Source organism: Leopardus geoffroyi, chromosome A1, assembly GCF_018350155.1.
Source record: "Leopardus geoffroyi isolate Oge1 chromosome A1, O.geoffroyi_Oge1_pat1.0, whole genome shotgun sequence".
NCBI lineage: Eukaryota > Metazoa > Chordata > Mammalia > Carnivora > Felidae > Leopardus > Leopardus geoffroyi.
The window spans coordinates 180,629,914-180,650,640 of NC_059326.1; the positions used below are offsets into that span (position 1 = coordinate 180,629,914).

The 20,727-nt window shown below is 47.3% G+C and overlaps 1 protein-coding gene and 1 long non-coding RNA gene across 4 annotated transcripts in view; both read right to left on the reverse strand.

Moving 5' to 3' along the window:
* WWC1 (WW and C2 domain containing 1) overlaps nt 1–17,206 on the reverse strand; it is a 154,181-nt gene extending 136,975 nt beyond the window's left edge. For 2 of the 3 annotated variants that reach the window (XM_045502262.1, XM_045502254.1), the window contains exon 1: nt 16,633–17,206. In XM_045502262.1, coding sequence (XP_045358218.1) covers nt 16,633–16,751 — 119 coding nt within the window. In that variant the 5' untranslated portion in view covers nt 16,752–17,206. The remainder of the gene's footprint in view (nt 1–16,632) is intronic. The other variant, XM_045502280.1, reaches the window with a different exon arrangement.
* Nucleotides 14,072–16,490, reverse strand: LOC123610978. Its single transcript, XR_006718363.1, has 2 exons — nt 15,023–16,490; nt 14,072–14,774 (listed from the first exon to the last, which is right to left on the reverse strand). It is a non-coding gene; the product is annotated as an uncharacterized LOC123610978 (long non-coding RNA).
* Nucleotides 17,207–20,727: the final 3,521 nt, after the last annotated feature.

Consider the following 20,727-nt stretch of genomic DNA (forward strand, 5'->3'; position numbering starts at 1 on the left):
AATTGGTAAATGTGGGTAAAGGGTGTATGGAAATTTCTTACATTTTTGCAACTTTCCTGTAAGTCTAAAATTATATCAAAATTTGCAAGATTCCAAAATGTGCATGGGAAAAAGATTTTTAAAATATCTTTAAAAATAGTATGAGGTCAATACTACTATCACCACCATCTTATTAATGAGGAAAGCGAGGCAAAGAATGAGAGATGTAGAAAATGGAGTGGGACCAGCTTCGAGAGATTTTGACTGTCAAACTCTGAAGGATGTCCCCCAGTAAACTCAGGAGGGCCCTAAAGAGTATGAAGAGAGGGGTGGTCAGCATTGGGTTATGTAAGACTAATCTGAAAGCAGGCTACAGGTTGGCTGGAGGGGGAGGCCTCTCATTTTGTCTTTATTTTCAATTAAGCTTCAATAGGAATGAACAGAAAAGGAAGGAGGTGTCGGAGTCTACAAAATAAAGGGCAGAAGAATTGGCAGTTAGATAGGAGGAAGAATCCAGATGATGGAAACAGGGGTTGCCTGTGTGTGGTGGGGGAACTGGGTAAGTGGGGACCAGGTGGGAGGGGTACCCACATTTTGCTGTATACCTTTTGGATCTTCAGAATTTGAACCATGCAGGTTTAGCGTGGTAAACTTTCTCATGGTAATGGCAGAAAAGGCAAAAGACCAGGGCTGGATTCAGGTTTAGATCTGTGGTAGATTGATTGCATGCAGTGTTTGTCTGGACCCAGAAATGATGTCCAGCAGATAACTGGAAATGGGCATTTGAGCTTTCACTGTGGAGGAGGTAGCAGAAAGCCTGGGGTCGGTCACAGGACACTATTAGGGAAGAGCAATAGGAGATAAGGCCAAAAAATGCCTTTCCTTTCCTGCATAAGAGTGACTGCCAGGGCACCTGGGTGGCTCAGTTGGTTAAGCATCTGACTTCAGCTCAGGTCATTGTCTCATGGTTCATGAGTTTGAGCCCCGCATCAGACTCTCTTCTGTCAGCGCAGAGCCTGCTTGGGATCCTCTGCCCCCCTCTCTTCTTGTCCCTCCCCAATTCGTGCATGCTCTCACGTGCCGTCTCTCAAAAATACATAAACATTTAAAGAAAAAAAAAGAGTGACTGCCAATAAAGGAGGTGTGTCAACACCACCATTATATGCCTGTGCATTGTTGGTGGGAATGTAAATTGGTATAGCCACTATGAAAAAACAGTATGGGGGTTCCTCAAAAAAATTAAAAGTAGAACTACCATATGACCTAGCAATCCCACCTCTGGGTATTTATTTGAAGGAAATGAAAACACTAATTCAAAAAGGTATCTGCACCCCATGTTCACTGCAGTATCATTTACAACAGCCAAGATATGGAAACCGATGAATGAATGGGTAAAGAAAATGTGGTGTATGTATACAATGGAATACTACCACCATAAAGAACAATGAAATATTGTGTTAATATGGATGGACCTTGAGGGCGTTAAGGTAAGTGAAATAAGAGAGAAAGATAAATACTGTATGATTTCATACGTGGAATCCAAAAACAAAACAAAACAAAACAAAAAACAAGCTCACAGATACAGAGAACAGATCGGTGGTTGGCAGAGGCAGAAGGTGTGGCGGGCAAAATAAGTGAAGGAGGTCAAAAGGTACAAACTTCCATTTATAAAAATAAGTCCTGGAGATATAATATACAGCATGGTGACTACAATTAACAATATTGCATTGCATTATTTGAAAATTGCTAAGAGTAAATATTAAAAGTTCTCATCACAAGAAGAAAAAATTATAACTATGTATTGATGGATGTTAACTGGACTTTTGTGATGATCATTTTGCAATATATACAAAACTGAATCATTACATTGTACACCTAAAACTAAATGTATATGTCAATTATATCTCAGCAAAATAAATAAAAATAAAGGAAAAAAAGGACATCGGTGACAGAGGAGGGGCAGCCACATTGTTAAGTCAAGGAAGATATCACTGTGTGGCTCCTGTGACCTTTCTGGAACTCTGATCAGAGCATGGGGGGGGGAGGGGGGGAGCACTAAAACATGAATAGGGGTTATGGAGCCAGTGGTTACAGGACTCCTGTGTTCTTCAGAGGGAGGGGTATGGGGTAGGAGCATACAGACTGAAGACTGATTCTTGGAGAGGGAACACCTGAGCACACTGGAGAGAAATCCACAGATGCCTGAAGAAAGGAAGAGATTTCTTTGCTATGAGGACCAAGAAGTAGGCCAGGTTGCAGAAGAGGCTAGAGGGATTCTAGTCCTGGTTGGGTTCAGTGGTTCTCAAACTTAAGAGGGCATCAAAATCACTTGGGGGTTCTTTTTACAAATGTGGAGTCTGGGTTCCACATAACCTGTAGATTCTGATTATGTTGACTGGCTGGGCCTGGAAATCTGCATCTGAGCCACTCTTAGGGGGTCCAGATGTATGCATTCAATAGACGATGCTGCCTCAGGGGAAACCTAGCTCCTTGGCCAAAGTTAAGAAGAAACCGTGTTTGTTACCACTAAATTGAATGTGAAAGCTACTGACTGGAATTAAGAAAACCTGGTCAAAGAGGGAGACAGGCCATCATTATAGATGTACTTTATTTAAACGTTTTTTTTTTTGTTTTTTTTTTTTTCAACGTTTATTTATTTTTGGGACAGAGAGAGACAGAGCATGAACGGGGGAGGGGCAGAGAGAGAGGGAGACACAGAATCGGAAACAGGCTCCAGGCTCTGAGCCATCAGCCCAGAGCCTGATGCGGGGCTCGAACTCACGGACCGCGAGATGGTGACCTGGCTGAAGTCGGACGCTTAACCGACTGCGCCACCCAGGCGCCCCATATAGATGTACTTTATTTAAAGGTAAAAGCAAATTCAGTGTTTCTAATTAGTTTCTAATTACAGAACTTTACAACTTTATGGCTTGGCCTCTGGTGTCATTCACAAGGTCTGCTATTTTCTTTTAAAAAATGTTTTTAAGTTTATTTATTTATTTTGAGAGAGAGAGAGTACATGCAGGCACGAGAGAGCATGGGCAGGGAAGGGGCAGAGAGAGAGAGAGAGACAGAGAGACAGAGAGAGAGAGAATCCCAAGTAGGCTCTACGCTATCAGAGCAGAGCTTGATGTGGGCTTGAACTCAGGAACCACGAGATTATGACCTGAGCTGAAATCAAGAGGTAGACATTTAACCAACTGAGTCACCTAGGTGCCCCAGAAATGCTATTTTCTAACACAGGATCCTCCTCATTTTCCTAGTGTGTAATTACATTATGTTTTCCTTATTTCTCTATAAATTCCATGAAGGGCAATGTCTGCCTTTGGTCACTGCTGTACCCCTTTCCTAGCACAGCTCCCACCAAAAACCAAATACATGCAGGTAAGGTATTCTTTTGTTTCAATTCTACCTAATGTGCCAAAGAAGTGCAAGGTAACTCATGCCCAGCTAGAGCCAGTTTGGGCCTGAGATGACCCAAATGACTTCTAGTGAACCCCAAACAAACATCCCACAGCATGTTCCGCTGGGCAAGAAAGAATGTTGCAGACCAAGCCCATGTGCTGTGAAGACACCAAGGTCCAAGAGGAACTTGATTCTTGCTAAGTCTTTTGTGCCAAAGTAATAAGAGATGGAGCTCTACTGAACACAGTCACTAAGGAAGGTGAAGAAGGATGTTGATCACCACCATGGACCAAAGAATTTGGTCAGGTTACTGAACCCTGGGGGGATTTTGTAAAACCTACTGCACTCAGAAAAACAGCTCACTCACCCTGCTTACTGAAGGAGGACATCTGCTAAAACGAGTAGAGCAAACACAAAAGTCTGGCTCTCCAAACAGACCCTGAGCACTGGAAGAAGTCGCCACTGCAGGAATCACCATAGTGAAAGGGGCTCTGGGCTGAATTACCAGGATGAAGTCAGTGTTGCTCTCCCTGACAGCCTTGCCTGACCTACAGGATGCTGAAGAACGTGCATTTTGGGGGCAGGCAGACTGATTTTGAATCCCGGTTCTGCCACTTATTAGCTTATAATCCTGGGCCAAATTTTCAAACTCCCTAAGCCTCAGTTTCCCCATCAGCAGAATGGAGATAGTATCTGTTCTTACCTCATTGGGCTGCTATGAGAATTAAATTGGAAAATGCATTCAGAGCCCACAGCCCAGACCTTGGCATAATCTAAAGTCTTAATAAATGTTAGCTATTATTAGTTCTTACCCACAGGCTATGATCTATATGGTGACAATGTCTGCACTCCCCACTCTCTTGGAGGCTCAAGGACACAGATGTATGTATGAAATCCAGACTGGGTTCTGCTGAGGTCAGACAGAAGATGCACTGGAGGCCCAACCCCCAGGCTTACATCTCCACAGCAGCTTAGACCAATTTATTCAGAAGCATTACTGTTGCAATGGGAATTTAAAGATTTTCACATTAAGGCAAAGATGAACCTAAATCTCTCTGATCCTTAACATGCCAGGAAAGAAATCACAAGACAGGTACAGAAGAGGGGAAACTGCTCAACGGGAAGGTGATTGACATCCCCCATAGATCTACTTCTTCCCTTCCACAACTATTTTTTAAATACTTCCTAAATCATCTCAATTTTTCTAGGTAGAACTGTATAAATCTTTAGTTTAAAACCTTTTAGACAGTACTCTCATGTAATCTCACTGACACTCTACAAGTGCTTATGAGGAAAGACAATATTTACCTACAGTCATGGTTCTCCAATCTGGCTCTACCCTAGAAATCCTATGCCCAGACCATACCCCAGTCCAATTAAACCAGAATGTCTGGGAGTGGACCAGACATGGGTATTTTTTTTTATGTTTATTTATCTATTTTGAGAGTGGGGAGGGGCAGAGAGAGAATCCCAACCAGGCTCTGCACTGTCAGCACAGAGCCTGACACAGGGCTCAAACTCATGAACCTGTGAGATCATGACCTGAACAAAAACCAAAAGTTGGATGCTTACCTGACTAAGCCCCCCAGGCATCTCAGACATGGGTATTTTTTAGCACTCCCCTCTTGTGAGTCCAACATGCAATCAAACTTGAGAATCACTGACTGATCCTATTGTCCCCCAGCTCCTATCGCTGTTGTGGAAAGGAGATCAAGGGTTATTATTCCCTGTGGTAGAGCAATGGAGACTAGGGCTCAGGGAAGGCAAGTGACTTGTTGCTCTGAAGAAGGGCCAGAAAGAATCTAAAACTCACAACTGAGGAGCATTCATCTCCTGGCTCAGTGCACTCCTATAGCATGCCAGCCCCTGGGCTACCTAATAACCACAGATGGAGAACACCCAAGTAGTCAAGCTGTCCTACTACGGAAGGTACATGGGGAAGGCCTTTCTAAACTTCATTTGTGAACTGAAGCTTGAAGCAAAGATGCTGAGCAATGGTGGGGCCTGCTGAAGGTCTAGCTTGGACAAAATAAGATTGGGGATGATACTAAAATGTTCGTAAGGCAATGAAGACCATTTCAGTTGGTTGCACCTACCTGGGCTCAGAAGGTTCTTCAAATCTGGTCAATTTTTGCCTGTGACCACTAACAAAATATCTTAGGTCATTCTGCCTGCAAACATTTGGCCAGTGGTTCCCAGATTTGAAGGGGCAGCAGAGTCACCTGGAGGGTGCCCTTAAAAGATCACAGGGCTCCACTCTCAGAATTTTTGATTCAGTAGGGCAAAGGTGGACATGAGAATCTGTGTTTCTAACAAGTTCCTAGGAGAAGCTGATATGCTTACTAGTCTGGGACCACATTTTGACAACTTGGTCTGGGTGACCAGTGAGGGGGCTGATGAAATACCCAGGGTCTCCACTGGCAGCTGGCAAATGTTTGTTTTATGTCAGCGATGGAACTAAAGCACTCAGGCTGGTTTTGAAACTCCCTCAGCTGTTAAGATATCTTTTAATAGTCCTATCTAGCAAAAGTCATTGTTTACTGGAAAGATGTTTATCTCTTAAATAAGATCAGATTTTTCAGAGAAACAAAAAGAAAGTGGTTTATGTCCAAAAGACCTGGTACTCTAAATATATGAATTGAGCAGTGACTATATAATGATCGATAAAGCTATAAAATATACTGAGGAGGCCTTAATTGCTGCATTTAGAACTATCCAGAGAGTGGAACTTGAATATAATGAGACACCTCTAATTTGGTATTGGTCAACCCTATGAAGTATGTTCTAACTTATTCTCATTTTGCCAGTGAAGAAATTGAGGCTCAGGAGGGTTTACATAACTTAACCAAGGTCACAGAACTTGTGACAAGGTGACAAGGATGGGATGTAAAATCCAAATTGTGGTCAAGGGGACCAGCACAAACAATGCCTCCCTAGAGGGTTTGTGAGGATTCAGTGAGAAGAGGGACTTACCTCTTCCACACACCTCTGCTACACTCCTTGGGGTTGAAGTAGGACTGGGCGGATGGCATAAGTTCCCAGGGGTGAAGGAGCCCAGTGACCCTTTCTCTACTCTTTCTCCACAGAGCAGCTCAGCACTGATGTCCTCTGATTCTCTCCAGAGTATGGATCCATAAATGCTATACATTCTAATGTGAAGAAAAGTCCTTCTGGCTTCTGGAATCCCCTTAGACTTCCTGCTTCCCTGTGCTTTATTTCACAATGGAGGAGAAAACCATTCCACATTTTGCCACCACTGGGCTTCAGGTTAGCAAAAGACCTAGAACAACTGGTGTGCTCCGAGCAATCAGAGCTATGCAGGTAAACAGTGCTTGCTTATGAAACCACTTCCTTTAGCATAAGGAGGAGGGCCGGGTTACCTCACCAGCTGTCTTCAGTTCCCCTATCTATAAAACAGGAATAATATGGTACTCTCTCCCAGGTTAATGTGAAGAGTCAATGAGCCAAATGCCAGTGGCTCTGCAAAGTATAGAGCAAAGACCCTCAGAATCACCTGGGGACCTGATGGAAATGCAAATTTCCAGGCCCCACAGCAGCCCTACTGAGTAGAGTTGGGGGGTGGGGGAGGAGGTGGGACTTGGGGAGTGGGGTTTAACAAGGCCTCCAGGGGGTTCTGAGGCTCCCCCACGTTGACAACCTCTGCTCTAAAGTCTAAGTTCCATGAGGACAGGAATTTTGTTGGTCCAATCACTGCTGAGTCTCCAGTGCTGGGACAATGCCTTATATATTACAGGCACCCTATCCTTTTACAGGCACTCAATAAATATTTCTGATTAAAGGAGTCCACATGAAACAGTGGAGGAAGGAAACCAAGGTTCAGAGAGCCTGGCGTTTCCAACTATATTTGCCCAGCTTGATGACTCTCTCACTACTTTGTAGTAAATATTACGAGTTGGACACTGACTGTCGTGTCTCACTCTTGCATTTCTAGCTCTTAGCGCACGTATTGCCCAGCTCATCGGAACAGGCCCTTGGCAACACCCTACTGAAGGCACAAATGTCTCCAGTTCCAAAGCTAAATTCACAGCACAACTGCCAACAGGTACGGTGGACAGGTCTGTCCCTCCATCTTCCTAAGATGGGGAAAAGAATTCTAGAGAACACCAAGCCCCCAGTTATAATGCAACTTATCTTTTCAACTATTTGCCCTTCTCCCTTGCCCAAGGGTACACCCTGCTGCAGCAGGGACTTTGCTCTTATCCTCAGCACTAGCAACGGAGCCTGAAGCCCAGTAGGCACTCAATAAATACCTGCTGAATGAATGGCCAACCCCTGGCTGGGTGGGACGAGATAAATACCAATGCCCTTCTGCACCACCACCATGCTAAAATCAGCAGGTTCTCAAACAGCTCTCAAACAGTCCTGGGGGTGAAGGGGAGGGGAGAGGCACTTCTCGAGCGAAGAGACATGGTATCAAGCAGTTACAAATGAATTCCAGATACCTCCAGTTTTTGCATCAGCCTTTTTAGTTCTGCCATGACAACTGCAATTCATTACCCCTGCTTCACACACAGCCCTGGTGCCAGCTAACTGGCAAGAGTCACTTCACTCCAGAAATTCCAAAGAAGGGCTTGTCTCCGATAAGACTAGGGTAAAAGAATTTATTGACTTATTTATATAATGAGGGCTGCCAAGGTGGTTTGCAAGCTCTGATGTCAATCTGGCTCAGATGAGCCCTGGCTTACAGGAAGACACTTGAGTTGGTAAGGAAGGAACAATGGTTCCTGTTCCTCTACCAATGCACAGGAGGGCAAACGAGCCTGACGAGTAACAGCTCCCATTAGAAAGCCTCATGTGCGCTAAGCACTGGGCTAAGAATTGAATGTCTGGTGTCATTTCATCCTCCGGGGGTAGGTAGGTCCTACTCTGAGAAGAAACTTGTTCAAGGCCACTTACTACGTGTAATGACGGGGCCAGAACTTGATTTGGTGCCCTGTGAAGATCTTTATGAAGACCTTATCTACTTGCAGGGAATAGCGTGGAACGTCAGACCAATGTTGGGCTGGAAGCAAACATTTTCCTCCACAGAGAACAAGACGCTGATAGGTGTGTTTCTGTTGGTTTCTCTGTAGTTAGAAAGGTCCTCTTCCCTCTGCTTCCCCCCCTCTCCAAATTTATTGATTGTGCAGTGGTGCAAAGAGTAAGGCTTTGAAATCAGATGGGCCTAGATTCAGATTCTAATTCTGCCTCATTCTACCTGTGTGACCTTAAATTTAACACTTGACCATTCTTAGCCTCAGTTTCCCCATTTGCAAAATGCCAGGAATATACAATGAGCACGACAGATACTAGATAACGATGATTAAATATAACTATTATCATCCTCATTACCACCAATGTTAATGCCAGTTATTGTTCTTGTTGCTAGTAATACAAAGACAAACCACGCACTTGGAAGAAATTCCTAGAATACAAAGTAAAATGCTAAGAGTCCTATCTAAGAAAAGCCACCACAGATGTTCGATCAGAAGGCTATCCCAAGGTCACCTCATCCTAGCAGCCACCTGATGCCTGTATCTTGCTATTTTATCCTTCCAAGTCAGGTACCAGTCAGTGGATCCTAAGGCTGCCCCAGTGACCAATGAAACAAGTAACCACCACTGGGCAGGGAAGAAGACAGTGTGGGGACAGCTGGGCTGCTACGGAACCAGGCCCAGCAACAGCAGGCAGCCGGCTGGGGAAAGTCAGCAGCTGCCGTTGGCCCGGTGTCCTGGCTGCCAGAGTGTGATGAATGGAGCAGGGGAAGAAAAAAGGCAACAAAGGTGTCCCTAATCTTGATGCAGCTTCACTTTTTTTCTGGCTGACCATTGAGTGAGAACTTAAGCCACGGTCTTTTTTCTTTGGCAGACATTTGAAACTGAAAGATCCCATTTCTTTCTACCGGTGAGATGTCATGGGTAGAAGCACTGAGGAGGCGAATGGGGCTGGGGAGGTGGGGCGGGGGTGGTAGGGGGAAGGGGAGGATGTGACCCACGGCACTTGTCCATTTTTCCCTTCCTTCTCGCTCTCTCTTCTCTATCCCCCACTGTGTCCAGCATCTTTATAGAATGTTCTATGTTCTCCCAACACAGCAACACTAAACGCCTGTCCCTGTCTCAATTATTTTGGCAAGAGGTTTACTGCTCAGGAGCTGGAGGCTTAATGGCCTGCTGGCGAAGGTTAAATAACAAAACACCACTGTATCCAGTTTCTGAGTTTTCTCTTCTTTTATCTCACTCTGAAACAGGGATTCAAGGCAGCTGAGAAGCCCGTCAGCAGCAAGCAGGGACTCTTGCTGTTCTGCCTAAGGGTTTGTAGCCGGCTGGCCCTCTCCATACTGGGAGACGCAGGGCATGTGAATTTTTCACACACACACTCAGCCCAGATCCAGCCATCTGCCCTTGTCCAAGTGGAAGCACTAGGAAATGTCACCCAAGCCATTTCTCCAAGGGAAGTGGGGTCTTATCCAGGGCCCCTCGCTGAGCTGGGGGCTGTAGATCCTCACTGCCTGGAGGCAGGCATGGCCAGAGAGAGCTCCTGACAGTCAGCATGGACTGCCAACTGCACCTGAATTGGCAACCCCTAAAATGCCACCAAAACCTGACCAAGACTTCTTCTATCCAAGATGCTGTGTGGCAGCACGCCAGCCACCTTCCAACTCCCATTTCTTTGAGCCTTGCTTCCCTTATGTGCACCTGAGCTTGGTGTTCCTACCCTTGCAGTAACTAAGGCAACCTGATTCTCTTCTCTTCAAAAGAGCAGTGTTTCATAGCTACCTGGGATCCCAGGGGATTGGAGAATCAGGTCAGTTTGGCTAGGCAAAAAGCCGGAGGGGTGGTGACAGAGAGTAGCTGCCTTGGCTACTAATTCCCTGGCCATCGAGAACATTTACCCAAGTGACTTGGAAACGACTTTGAGCTCTCAACACACACTGTATCCTTTAGAGTTTCTCTGCCTCCATCTCTGCTCTCTCCTTCCCAGAGCTCTGGTTAGCTGGCTGCTCCCAGAAGGCGGGGGGGTGCCCAACAGTCTCCTAATCCCCCGAGGATTTCATGGGCTTCTCTGATCAAGCCTCCTCTGCAACACAGCTCCCTGAGAACCCTAGCAAGTTTTCCACCTTATTGACAGGGGACTCTGGAGTAGCTACAGCAAATATGAGTGTGGATTTAAGAGTCCAACTACCTGGCTTCCAATCTGGGGTGCAGCACCTCCTGGTGACCTTGACCAAGTTAATCTTTCTAAGTCTCAGTTTCCTCATCTGAAAATGAAAATAATAACAGTACTTACCGCACAAGGTTGGCAAAAGGATGGCATGTGATAATAGAAGAGGCTCAGGCCAGTGTATAGCATAAATTCAGTATCCTAGGACACAACTCACCAACAGTCGTGACAGCATGAAAGAAACCTGCTGGTCTACACCACCAGAAAGGATTATGGAAAATAACTGAGCCACAAGCATAAAATATTCCCAAAATATTATGTGGGTGAGGAGAAACTGGATCTGATTTTTAGGGAAAAGTTTACATAAGAGAAAGAGGGAAAAAGATCTTTCCTAAAGATTCAAGGTGTGACCTTGGGCAAGTCACTTGTCTCTGAGTCTTAGTTTCATCAGTGAAATGAGAGGGCTGACAAGAGCAGAAAGGTCCTTCCCAGCTGAAAACTGGGGAGAGAGCTGGGCAGAGAGTCTCCATTTGACTCAAGTGTTTCACAGGCATTTTCTAATAAAAGCTAAAAGAACTAGCGTTCCCACGTACCTCGTGGGTATCAGGCTCCGTGCTAACTGCCCTATCTGATTTAGCTTATTTAATGTCCATAACATTATGGACAACTATATGTATGTCTCTATCACAGAAAAGACAAAACTAAGGCTCAGAGGGAATATGCGACTTGCCAAGGTCACTCACTCAGGTAGCAAGTAGCAGATCCAAATGCCAGGATTCATTTTTTTTTAACGTTTACTTATTTTTGAGAGTGAGAGAGAGAAAGAGAGAGAGAGCGTGCACCTGTGAGCAGGGGAGGGGCAGAGAGAGAGAAGGAGAGAGAGAATCCCAAGTGGGCTCCCTGCTATCAGCCCAGAACCTGACCCAGAGCTTGAACCCATGAACTGTGAGAGCACGAGCCGAGCCAAAAACCAACAGTCAGATGCTTAACCAACTGACCACCCAGGCACCCCAAGATGCCAGGATTCAAAGGCTCACCCTCTTTCCGTTGTCCATACTTGCTCTCTGGTTAACTGTGGCCTGGTCACACCAGAATGGTACAGGTAAGTGAAATCATGCTTGTCCTTGCTCCATTCCCCAAGGCCAAATTCCTTAAGCAAGGGAGCACAGGCCTTGCTTCAGCAACTAATTCACTAGGCAGCTGAGTAGTGCAGTGGTTAGAAATGCGTTTTTCTGGTATCAATGTACCTAGCATTGGCATTACAGCTTCAGGAAAGTTGAGTGGCTTTCACCAAACTCAACCCCGCCAGCCTCAGTTTCCCCATTGTACCTATTCGCAGTGTTATTAGAGGGATTAAAGGAAATCACCCATGTACTCAGCAGACTGCCTGAATATAATAAATGCTCAGTCGTTATTTCCTACCCAGCTAAACAGAAGAGCATATAGGCAGTGATGAGCAGTTTTGAAATTAATCTATGGCAGGAGTATGGCAGGGGTCCAAGAGCCCCCTTAAATTATGTGCCAAAATTATGCACTTGCACTTTCCTTCAGGAAGCATTTTTTTTTTTTAATTTGCATACAAGTTAGTTAGCCTATAGCGCAATAATGATTTCAGGAGGAGAACTGTGCTTCATCTCCTACATAGTAACACCCAGTGCTCATCCCAACAAGTGTCCTCCTTAATGCCCCTTGCCCATTTAGCCCATCACCCCAACCCACAACCCCTCCAGGGCCCTCAGTTTGTTTTCTATATTTAAGAGTCTCTTATATTTTGCCCCGCCTCCCTGTTTTTATATTATTTTTGCTTCCCTTCCCTTATGTTCATCTGTTTTGTATCTTAAATGTTCAGGAAGCATCTTTAACCTTTGTCAGATTCTCATAAGGGTCTGTGGCCAGAAGGAGGTTAAGAGCTTAAGACTGTAGACCAACTTCCTACAATATAAATAATTTCTGAAATAGCAAGGTTACTAGCAAAAGTTCCTCCTATCATGAGAGAAGTTGCTGGGTCCTCTTGACATAGCCTCTTAGCCATGTGGGCCTCCGGTACTTATCACATAGCCCCAGAAACTGTGCCTACAGAGTTCCCAGGTGGTTCCTGGAAGAAGGTCTGAACACACACCACAGATTAAGCAGGAATTAGGCTTCAAGAACCTTCTCTGGCAGGACCAGTTCAAACAACCCATTCTTCCTCGGAGAACAATCAGCATATTTGTTTTTGCATACCACTAAGTTAAATACACAAGGAATGCTGGCCCTTTGCTGGGAGCTCCCAGAAGCACCCAGAGCCATTCTGCCAAAGGAACAGTGCTCCGAAGGGCTGGGGAGACCTGAGCTGCAGCACCTGATTCCCCACAGGCCCGGCACCTTCCCAGGCCAGCCTGTGGTGCCGCTGGAGCCTTTGGCCCAGTAGGCAGGACCCAAGCTGCCCACTGGACCCTCTCCGGTTGTTGGGACAACCGTCCTCAGGAATTTCGGCCTCCCAGTCTTGCCCTGGGTGAGAAGGGAAGAGAGTTGGCAAGGCCGCCTGCCTGGCTGCTCTTCCGACCCGGTGGTGAAAGGGGAAGCTGAAAACTGGATTCCCTACCCCCAGTAGCCTCCATGCCGGACAGCACACGAAACAGCTCAGCCCCAGAGGGAGGAATGTGCCAAGACATTCTTCAGGGTTGGTAACCCGAGACGCTATTTTGTTCTTCGTGGCTAAGAAATCACTTTTCTGACTGAAGGACCCTTTGACTTACTTCTTTTAAATTCAGGGGAATGGGCGGGCATCTCCCTGATTCAGGTGAGGAAAAAGCCAAGACAAATGCAAACACACACACACACACACACACACACACACACACACACTCTTAAGGAGCAGAATTTTTTATGTGATCTTCTGCTTCACAGCATTAATCAGTTGCAGAGATGTAACTACCCTGGCAGAATTGATTTCCCCCATCCCACCACCCCAAAGAAGAAGTCTGGCTCATTTATGCTTTAATTTTTTTCCTCTTCCTCGTTACAGTCCCCTCTCCCCATTCGGCCATGGAGTCAAGAGGGGTAAGACGAGGCCAAGGAGTCCGAAATCACATTTGAGACCTGGCAGGGTCCTGTGACCATCTAATAAACTGTCTTCTCTCACCAATGGAGCACTTTACCTCAAAGAGGTCAAGTGCTTTACCTGAGGCCACACAGGCACGACTACAAGACAAAATTCCCTAATGGGGTGTACAGGAGAGAAATTCCAGAGAGCCACAAGTGGATGTCCTCTGCTCATCTCTTTCTCAAAATTTCCAGTTGGCCCACCACAACAGTGACCTTGGGGTTACACTAGGTACACTTCAGCACCCCAAACTCAGTCCCCACCCCCACCAGCCCAGTGTGGGTGGAATGACCAGGAGGTAGGATGATGCATTAAAACCAATGACTTGCAAGGTGAAGTGAGCAGCTTAGTTAAATGCCAGTATGTTTTTAATTCCTCTCCACTGCTTGCCAATCTGCCTAAAAACAAAGGCTGGGGACACCTGTTGCTTGGGTATGGGCAGGCTACAGTAGAGAGCTACAATATAATGGCACTGGATTGTTTTTTTTTTTTCTGCTCCACTGTATTTTTGAGGATCTCTTCTATTTATGACAATAGATGTTACTGGTTTCCCATTTGTGAGAGTTGAAAATTTTCAAATTTTCAAATTCAGTTGATTTAAAGTCAAATATTAAATAAGCAACAGTACAGGTCGATATAGTATAAAATCATGATGGTGGTTCACATGATACTAAAATTTGAAAAATAATGCTGTAGCCAAGTCAGTTTTACACTTGCCCTCTTCCAAGGGTAAACAATTGAGAAACTTTCTCTAGCTGTATTATCCTCTCAGAGCCTCAGAGAAGTCCCTAAATTCACGACTAGGGTGAGGGAACACTGCTGGGTGCAGGGCTGTCTCAGTCCTCCAACATCCCACTGCTGACAGCACACTGGCCTCAGTAACATTCAGGAACCAAAACTGGGGAGGAAACAAGACTGAACCCGTGTATGTTCTAGATGAGAACAAGGGGCTGCCTAGTGCACCAACACTGTAACAGCGTCCCTGGGGACAGATGACCCTGAGGGGGAATGAAGAGGAAGGAAAGTGAGTCTGGACAAGGTTAGAACATCAGAGCTGGTAAGGAAAATGGTGTATTATGGCAAGTGGTGGAAAGATCAACATATTCAAGCAAATCACACCTCTGGGCCTCAACTTTTCTCTTACCTTTTATTTTTTTTTTATTTAAAAAATTTTTTTTCCAACGTTTATTTATTTTTTTGGGACAGAGAGAGACAGAGCATGAACGGGGGAGGGGCAGAGAGAGAGGGAGACACAGAATCGGAAACAGGCTCCAGGCTCTGAGCCATCAGCCCAGAGCCCGACGCGGGGCTCGAACTCCCGGACCGCGAGATCGTGACCTGGCTGAAGTCGGACGCTCAACCGACTGCGCCACCCAGGCGCCCCTCTCTTACCTTTTAAAATAAGAGCTGGGCCCTGATCATCTATGCCCCTTTCAATTTTTAGAGTTTGACTATTACTCCTTCCCTTCCAAGAAAACCATTAATCTTACAAAGTGGGAACCTGAGGCTTAGAGTTAAAGCAGCTTGCCCAAGGGATGTTTTCTCTAGCATTAAAAAAATTTTTTAAATTTCTTTTCCAAGGGTACCTGGCTGGTCCAGTAGGTAAAGCATATGACTCTTGATCTTGAGGTCATGAGTTCAAGCCTCACACTGGGCATAGGGCTTATTTAAAAAAAAAAAAAATTATCTTCCATATTACATTGAGACATCCCACATGGTACTGAGAATAGAGTAAGCACCCAGTAAATGTTAAATGAATTAACTCAAAGTGCTCACAGAAACTACTGGGAATCTCTGCTCTAATTTTCTTTCTGCTCCTTTTTTTAAAACCCTTGCTACACACCCCGTCTTGGACTTTCCGGGACCTCCATCCCAACTCCATAAGACGAAGGGTCCAAAAAATTCATCTCTATTGCTCTGCAGGCACCTAACACCCAAAGGTCACACTGACCAGGTGAAAATTCCACATTCCTAAGACACTAAGACCACAGACCAAGACAGCGAAGGACAACAAAGCAATCTCAGAGGGTGGTTCTCGCCTCCTCTCAGGACATACATGCGGAGGGTGTGTGTATGTGTGTGTGCAAAGAAATGCCAAGCAATCAAAACCGGGTGAAAGTCTGGAAGCTAAGAGCCATGCCATACCAGTCATCTCACACTCCACCTGCCTCAGCAAAATAATAAATAAAATAAATAAATAAATAAATAAATATCCTGTGCTACAGCCGCCTTAGTGCCCACCAAGGTCAGGACGCACTGGTGCAGAGCTGAGGAACTCCGGACCCCGGAGGAAGAAAGGGAGAACGAGGCGATGGGCAGGGCTTTGCGGGAGGCCTCTCACCTCCATCTACATCCTAACAGCTTCCAAGTTGCTGTGAGATTCCTGGAGAACCAGTCTCCCAGATCAGCCCTCCCCCGCTCCTTCCTTTCCTTCCCACTCCGGCCTCCAGCACCCCTGGCTGCTCCAATGCTCTTCTCAAGAGCCTCCCAGGCACCTGTCAAAAACCACACTCTAGGCTGCCTTCCCCTCCGCGTACAGTCCTTCCTCCAGCAGTTTCCCACTGAATCCTGGGTCCCTACCACCCCCACCAAACTAGATGCTTCCCCATCACCCCCCTCATGCTGGGGAAAGCCTCCTTGGGAAGCCCCAGAATCACAAGGCAAAGTTGCCCGCCCCCCAGCCCCCGCCCGACCTCTTCCTAAAAGGGGCGGGGGGCGGGGCTAGAGCTTAAGGTCAAAACTCTGGGCAGGTGCCGGCTGGGGCCTAAGTCCTCCATCGGGGAGTCGGTGGGGGCTATGGTCAGCCCACTGGCCGTCCCCTCCTCCCAGCAGCCCACCCGGGCAGGAGCAGCGCTCCAGACCGCGGGGGGTGGGGGTGGGGATGGGGGCGGCAAACTGAAGAAAGCGCAAGAGGCTCGCAGAGTTCCCTTGCTCCCCCTGCCCAGTCCAGGCTGGTAGCCCCAGGCCAGCCCGGGAGGTGTGGGGGCTGCCCGGGGTCCTACCTGTCTCGCGGGTCGATCCAGCTGGTGGTGCGGCTCGTGTGGTCTATGTAGTAGACCTTGCCGTCGAAGTCGCGCGCCTCCTCCCAGCCCTCCGGCAGGGGCAGCTCCGGCCGGGGCATCTTCCCGAGCGCGGCCCGCGCTCCCCCATGCAGCTCCCGGCCGCCGCGGGGGCACCCGGCTCAGCGGCTCCGGCCGGCCGTACCCGGCCCGGGCGGCCGCCGAGGCACCATGATGGGGGGGTGGGGAGGTGGCGCCCGCGGACTGGGGGCCCTAGTGGGGGCTGGCCGGGGTGGCGCCGCGGTCCATGCGGCCCTGCGGCTCCCGCCCGGCGCCGCCCGCTGCTCCCGCCGCCGGCCTCTCACGCTGCCATGTGCGCCCGCAGCGGCGCGGTGCGGGCCCGGGTACGCGCCCGGCCGGCGGGGCAGAGCGAGCCAAGCGCAGCTGCCGCCTGCTCTCCTCCGCCGCGCGGCGCGCTGCGCCCTCCACGCCGCCGCCGCCTCCTCCTCTTCCTCCCCCAGGCCGGGCGCAGTCGCCCCTCTCCACTGAGCCGTTCTGCGCTCGCTCGCTTTGCGACTTCTGCCTCCGCCAGGTGCGGCTCGGGCGGTGCAGGTAACCGCGCTGCCCCGGAAACGGGAGGCGGAGCGCTGGGCGCCTGGGTTCCCGGGTCCCCTCCCCGCGCCCAGCGCTGTGAGGGCGGGTCCTAGGCCCCGAGACGCGCCCCCTCGTGGGACTGTCCGAACCGGTGGCCGCCCTTGCAAGGGGAAAGGCAGACAGCCCGTACCTGGGTCCGGGACAAGGACTGGAGCCCCAGGTGGTGGAGCAGGACCCGCTATGCCTCTGCTTTTCAACGCTCCTGGCTCACTCCACCCCGTGTCCAGGCTCTTGGTACAGGTGGCCCCAAATCTTACAACTCCCCACTTCTCTGTTATGTAGGCTCTGTTATCAGGAGTCAGGAAAGAAGTGGTTAAATGGAAACATTCTTGCGAATCAGGGAACATAAGTTTTCCAGGATCTCTGGTCCCTTCCCCCAACACACTCACCATCTGTCTCCCTCTCATTCCATTCTTCTCCCCGTGTTGTTTCACCATCCCCCCACCCCTGTATTTGCTAATGTAGCTAGCTCTCCTCAGGGTCCCTAAGATTAGGAGTACACACTATGAATCCTCTCCCCAGGGAGGACTTCCAAAGAGTGTCAGGGGAAACATTGTGTAAAGTAATATAATGATGGTGTTGTTAGCTAAATTGAGTCCTTAGCCCTTCCCAAACTGTGGGCTAGCAGCTTCACATGGGGCTCTATCCTGTGATACTTTGAGGTAGGTATGTTATGGATTTGGGGGAAAATACAAGACAGCAAAACAAAGTTCCATTTTGAAAAAAAATTAGAAGAAATTTTAAAATCGTAATATTTCTTGAGAAATTAAAAGTATGTAATTAAATATAAAAAGGTGGCATGATTAGGTTAAGGATCAACTGGCTTGTCTGTGTTTCCTGAATGTATGTTTTACCATTTTTGCCCTGGATATTTGGCAGGAAGCTGGCCTGGAGGACTGGAGCCCATTGCGGTGTATCCTCTTGTCTGAGCCCCACAGTCTCCCAGAGGAGCCAGCATCTTGTGCTGTATGGGCCAGAGTGTGCTGAGCAAGGGAAGGAATCCCATGCTTTTGGCCTCATTTTCTCTTGATAGGTAAGACCCACCATGACAGTTCCTTACCTCCCATGCAAAGTCAGTTACTTCCCTGAGGCTAGACCTAGAGCTCAGTGTTTGGCCCTGCCTACCCTCCTTCATTCCATAGATGCCATGCACAGAAGTCCTGAATCATGGGTCTCAGACTGGCCCACAACACCCCTAAGTAGGAGTTCTTCATCCTTTTAAGGGGGATTCCCACAGCCCTCTTCACTTCCTCTACTGGGCCAAACTTTCACAATATAAAAACCAGTACTGATTAGAGCAATAGCTCAAAAGAGAAGCCAAAATGGCGCTAGGTGCTTCACACACACAATCTCATTTAGTCCTCACAACAACCCTTTGGAGTAGGGAATACTTATACCCATTGTTATTGATGAGAAAACCGAGGCTCTAAAACGCTGTATTATTGGCCAGGGAAACAGAACTAATAAGTAGACTCAGGTCTGTTTGTCTTCGCCACTCAACCATTAACCTATACTTTCTTTCTTCTTTTAATTACTCTGTAACTCTTGGACCTACCCATGGTCTGGATCTGGAATATTATGGATACTGATGAATGCTTATCTCTGTTGATACTTGCTTCATAAAGATTTCGCTAAGAAGCAAATTCTCTTCAGTCTGTTTGGGTCCCAAACCTGTCCTATTTTCTGCCTGTGTGACCTTGAATAACTTGCTTAACTAAAGTCTCAAGTCTTAGGTCTGAAAAATATACAGATTTCATAGAGCTTTTTAAAAATTATTATTTAAAAAAGTTTAAAATGTTTATTTATTTTTGAGAGAGAGCGAGAGAGAGAGAGCGCACAATTGGGGGAAGGGCAGAGGGAGACACAGAATTTGAAACAGGTTCCAGTCTCTGAGCTGTCAGCACAGAGCCCAGCACAGGGCTTGAACTCACAAACCATGAGATCATGACCAGAGCCTAAGTTGGATGCTTAACTGACTGAGTCACCCAGGAGCCCCCATGGGGCTTGTTTTAACGGCTAAAGGAGATGAGACATGCAGAGGGCTTGGCACCCACTGTAAGCCATCCTCTCAGGGGCCTCATTGTGGTACATTTGGAGCTCCATGCCTGGCAGCAAGCAATGTCCCTGTGAAGTATGAATCAATGAAGTATTTTCTGTTCCAAACACAAACCCATGTCCTTTCCATCCCTGCAAATTGTACGTGGTTGCTTGTGACAATCATCCCAACTGCTGATTTCAGTTTTGTCTTCTCTTGCAGCCCAGCCTTCTCACCTGTTGGTGTCAGTTGTGAAGGGAAACACAGTGTAGACTACCAAATCCTGCTTTCTTTTTAGTCCAGGTGCCCAAGCCCTGGATTTTCCAAATGCCTTGTTTCTTTGGATCTTTAGACGTGAGCAGAGGAGCAGGAAAGAGAGACCAAAACTGGAATTGACTCCTTAAAGCCTTAGTCTGCTTTTCTGTCCCTCCTACTTCCATTCTTCCCCCCAACACACACAAAAGAATCCTAGGTTATCTCCCAGAAGCTGCAAGCAGGGTGAGGTAATAAAACAGATGACTGCCTGCCCCATGTGATGGCGGGTGAATCATCCCCAGGCATTCTGCAAGGCTGAAGACAAACGTGAAAGGGATTAAAGGTAAAACCAGCCCAGCCACGTGATAGGGCAAACTGGACATTATTCTACAGGTGACTAAACTGCAGGAATGTGAACTGAAGACAAGAAGCCCAGCCTCTCCCGGCCTTCCTCCTGGGGCTGTGTCTGGCTGCCCGTGAGCTGAGTCGGAGGCATGGCCAGTACCGGAGCTGAGCAGAAGTGACTATAGGACAAGACTTTCTTCGTGTACTTTCACATCCAGGTGGCCCATAGGAGACACCTGAGCCCGGGACAGGTTCTCTTGTTTTTTAAAAAGACGCCCACTTAAAACCTTGCCCCCTCTGCATGAGCAAAGAAGAAAGGCCAGTTTGCACATATGTGTTTCAGAGAATGTTTGAGTGGCAGGGTAACATATTTCATGAAGATGGTAAGGAGGAGAAATTAAGCTTTAAAAAAAAAGAGGAACAGAAATGTCAGCAGTAGTTTCTTGTTAGCTTCTAAATTCTTCAGGGAAATGAAGGCTGTGAAGACCTCTGCTGAGATTTTTCTTCCTATTCCATGTTTGTAACTCCCTGCCTCATGCTGTCCTTCCCACACACACTTCCTTTTGTATGATTGAGCCCAGAATGTCCCTTTTCTATAGCCATGCATTATTTGAGGTTCATAACTGGGCTCATGGACTGTTCTTTTCAATGATGGGAAACATGTCCTAAGCTGGAGAAAATTGGGCTTGAAGAAACCTTGGCAGTAGGAGAACCGAGGTAGAAGAGATGCCTTTTTAATTTATTTCTGGGTCCTCAGTGCTTAATACAGTGCTTGAAAATAAATCAAAATAAGTCTAGCACAGCCTACT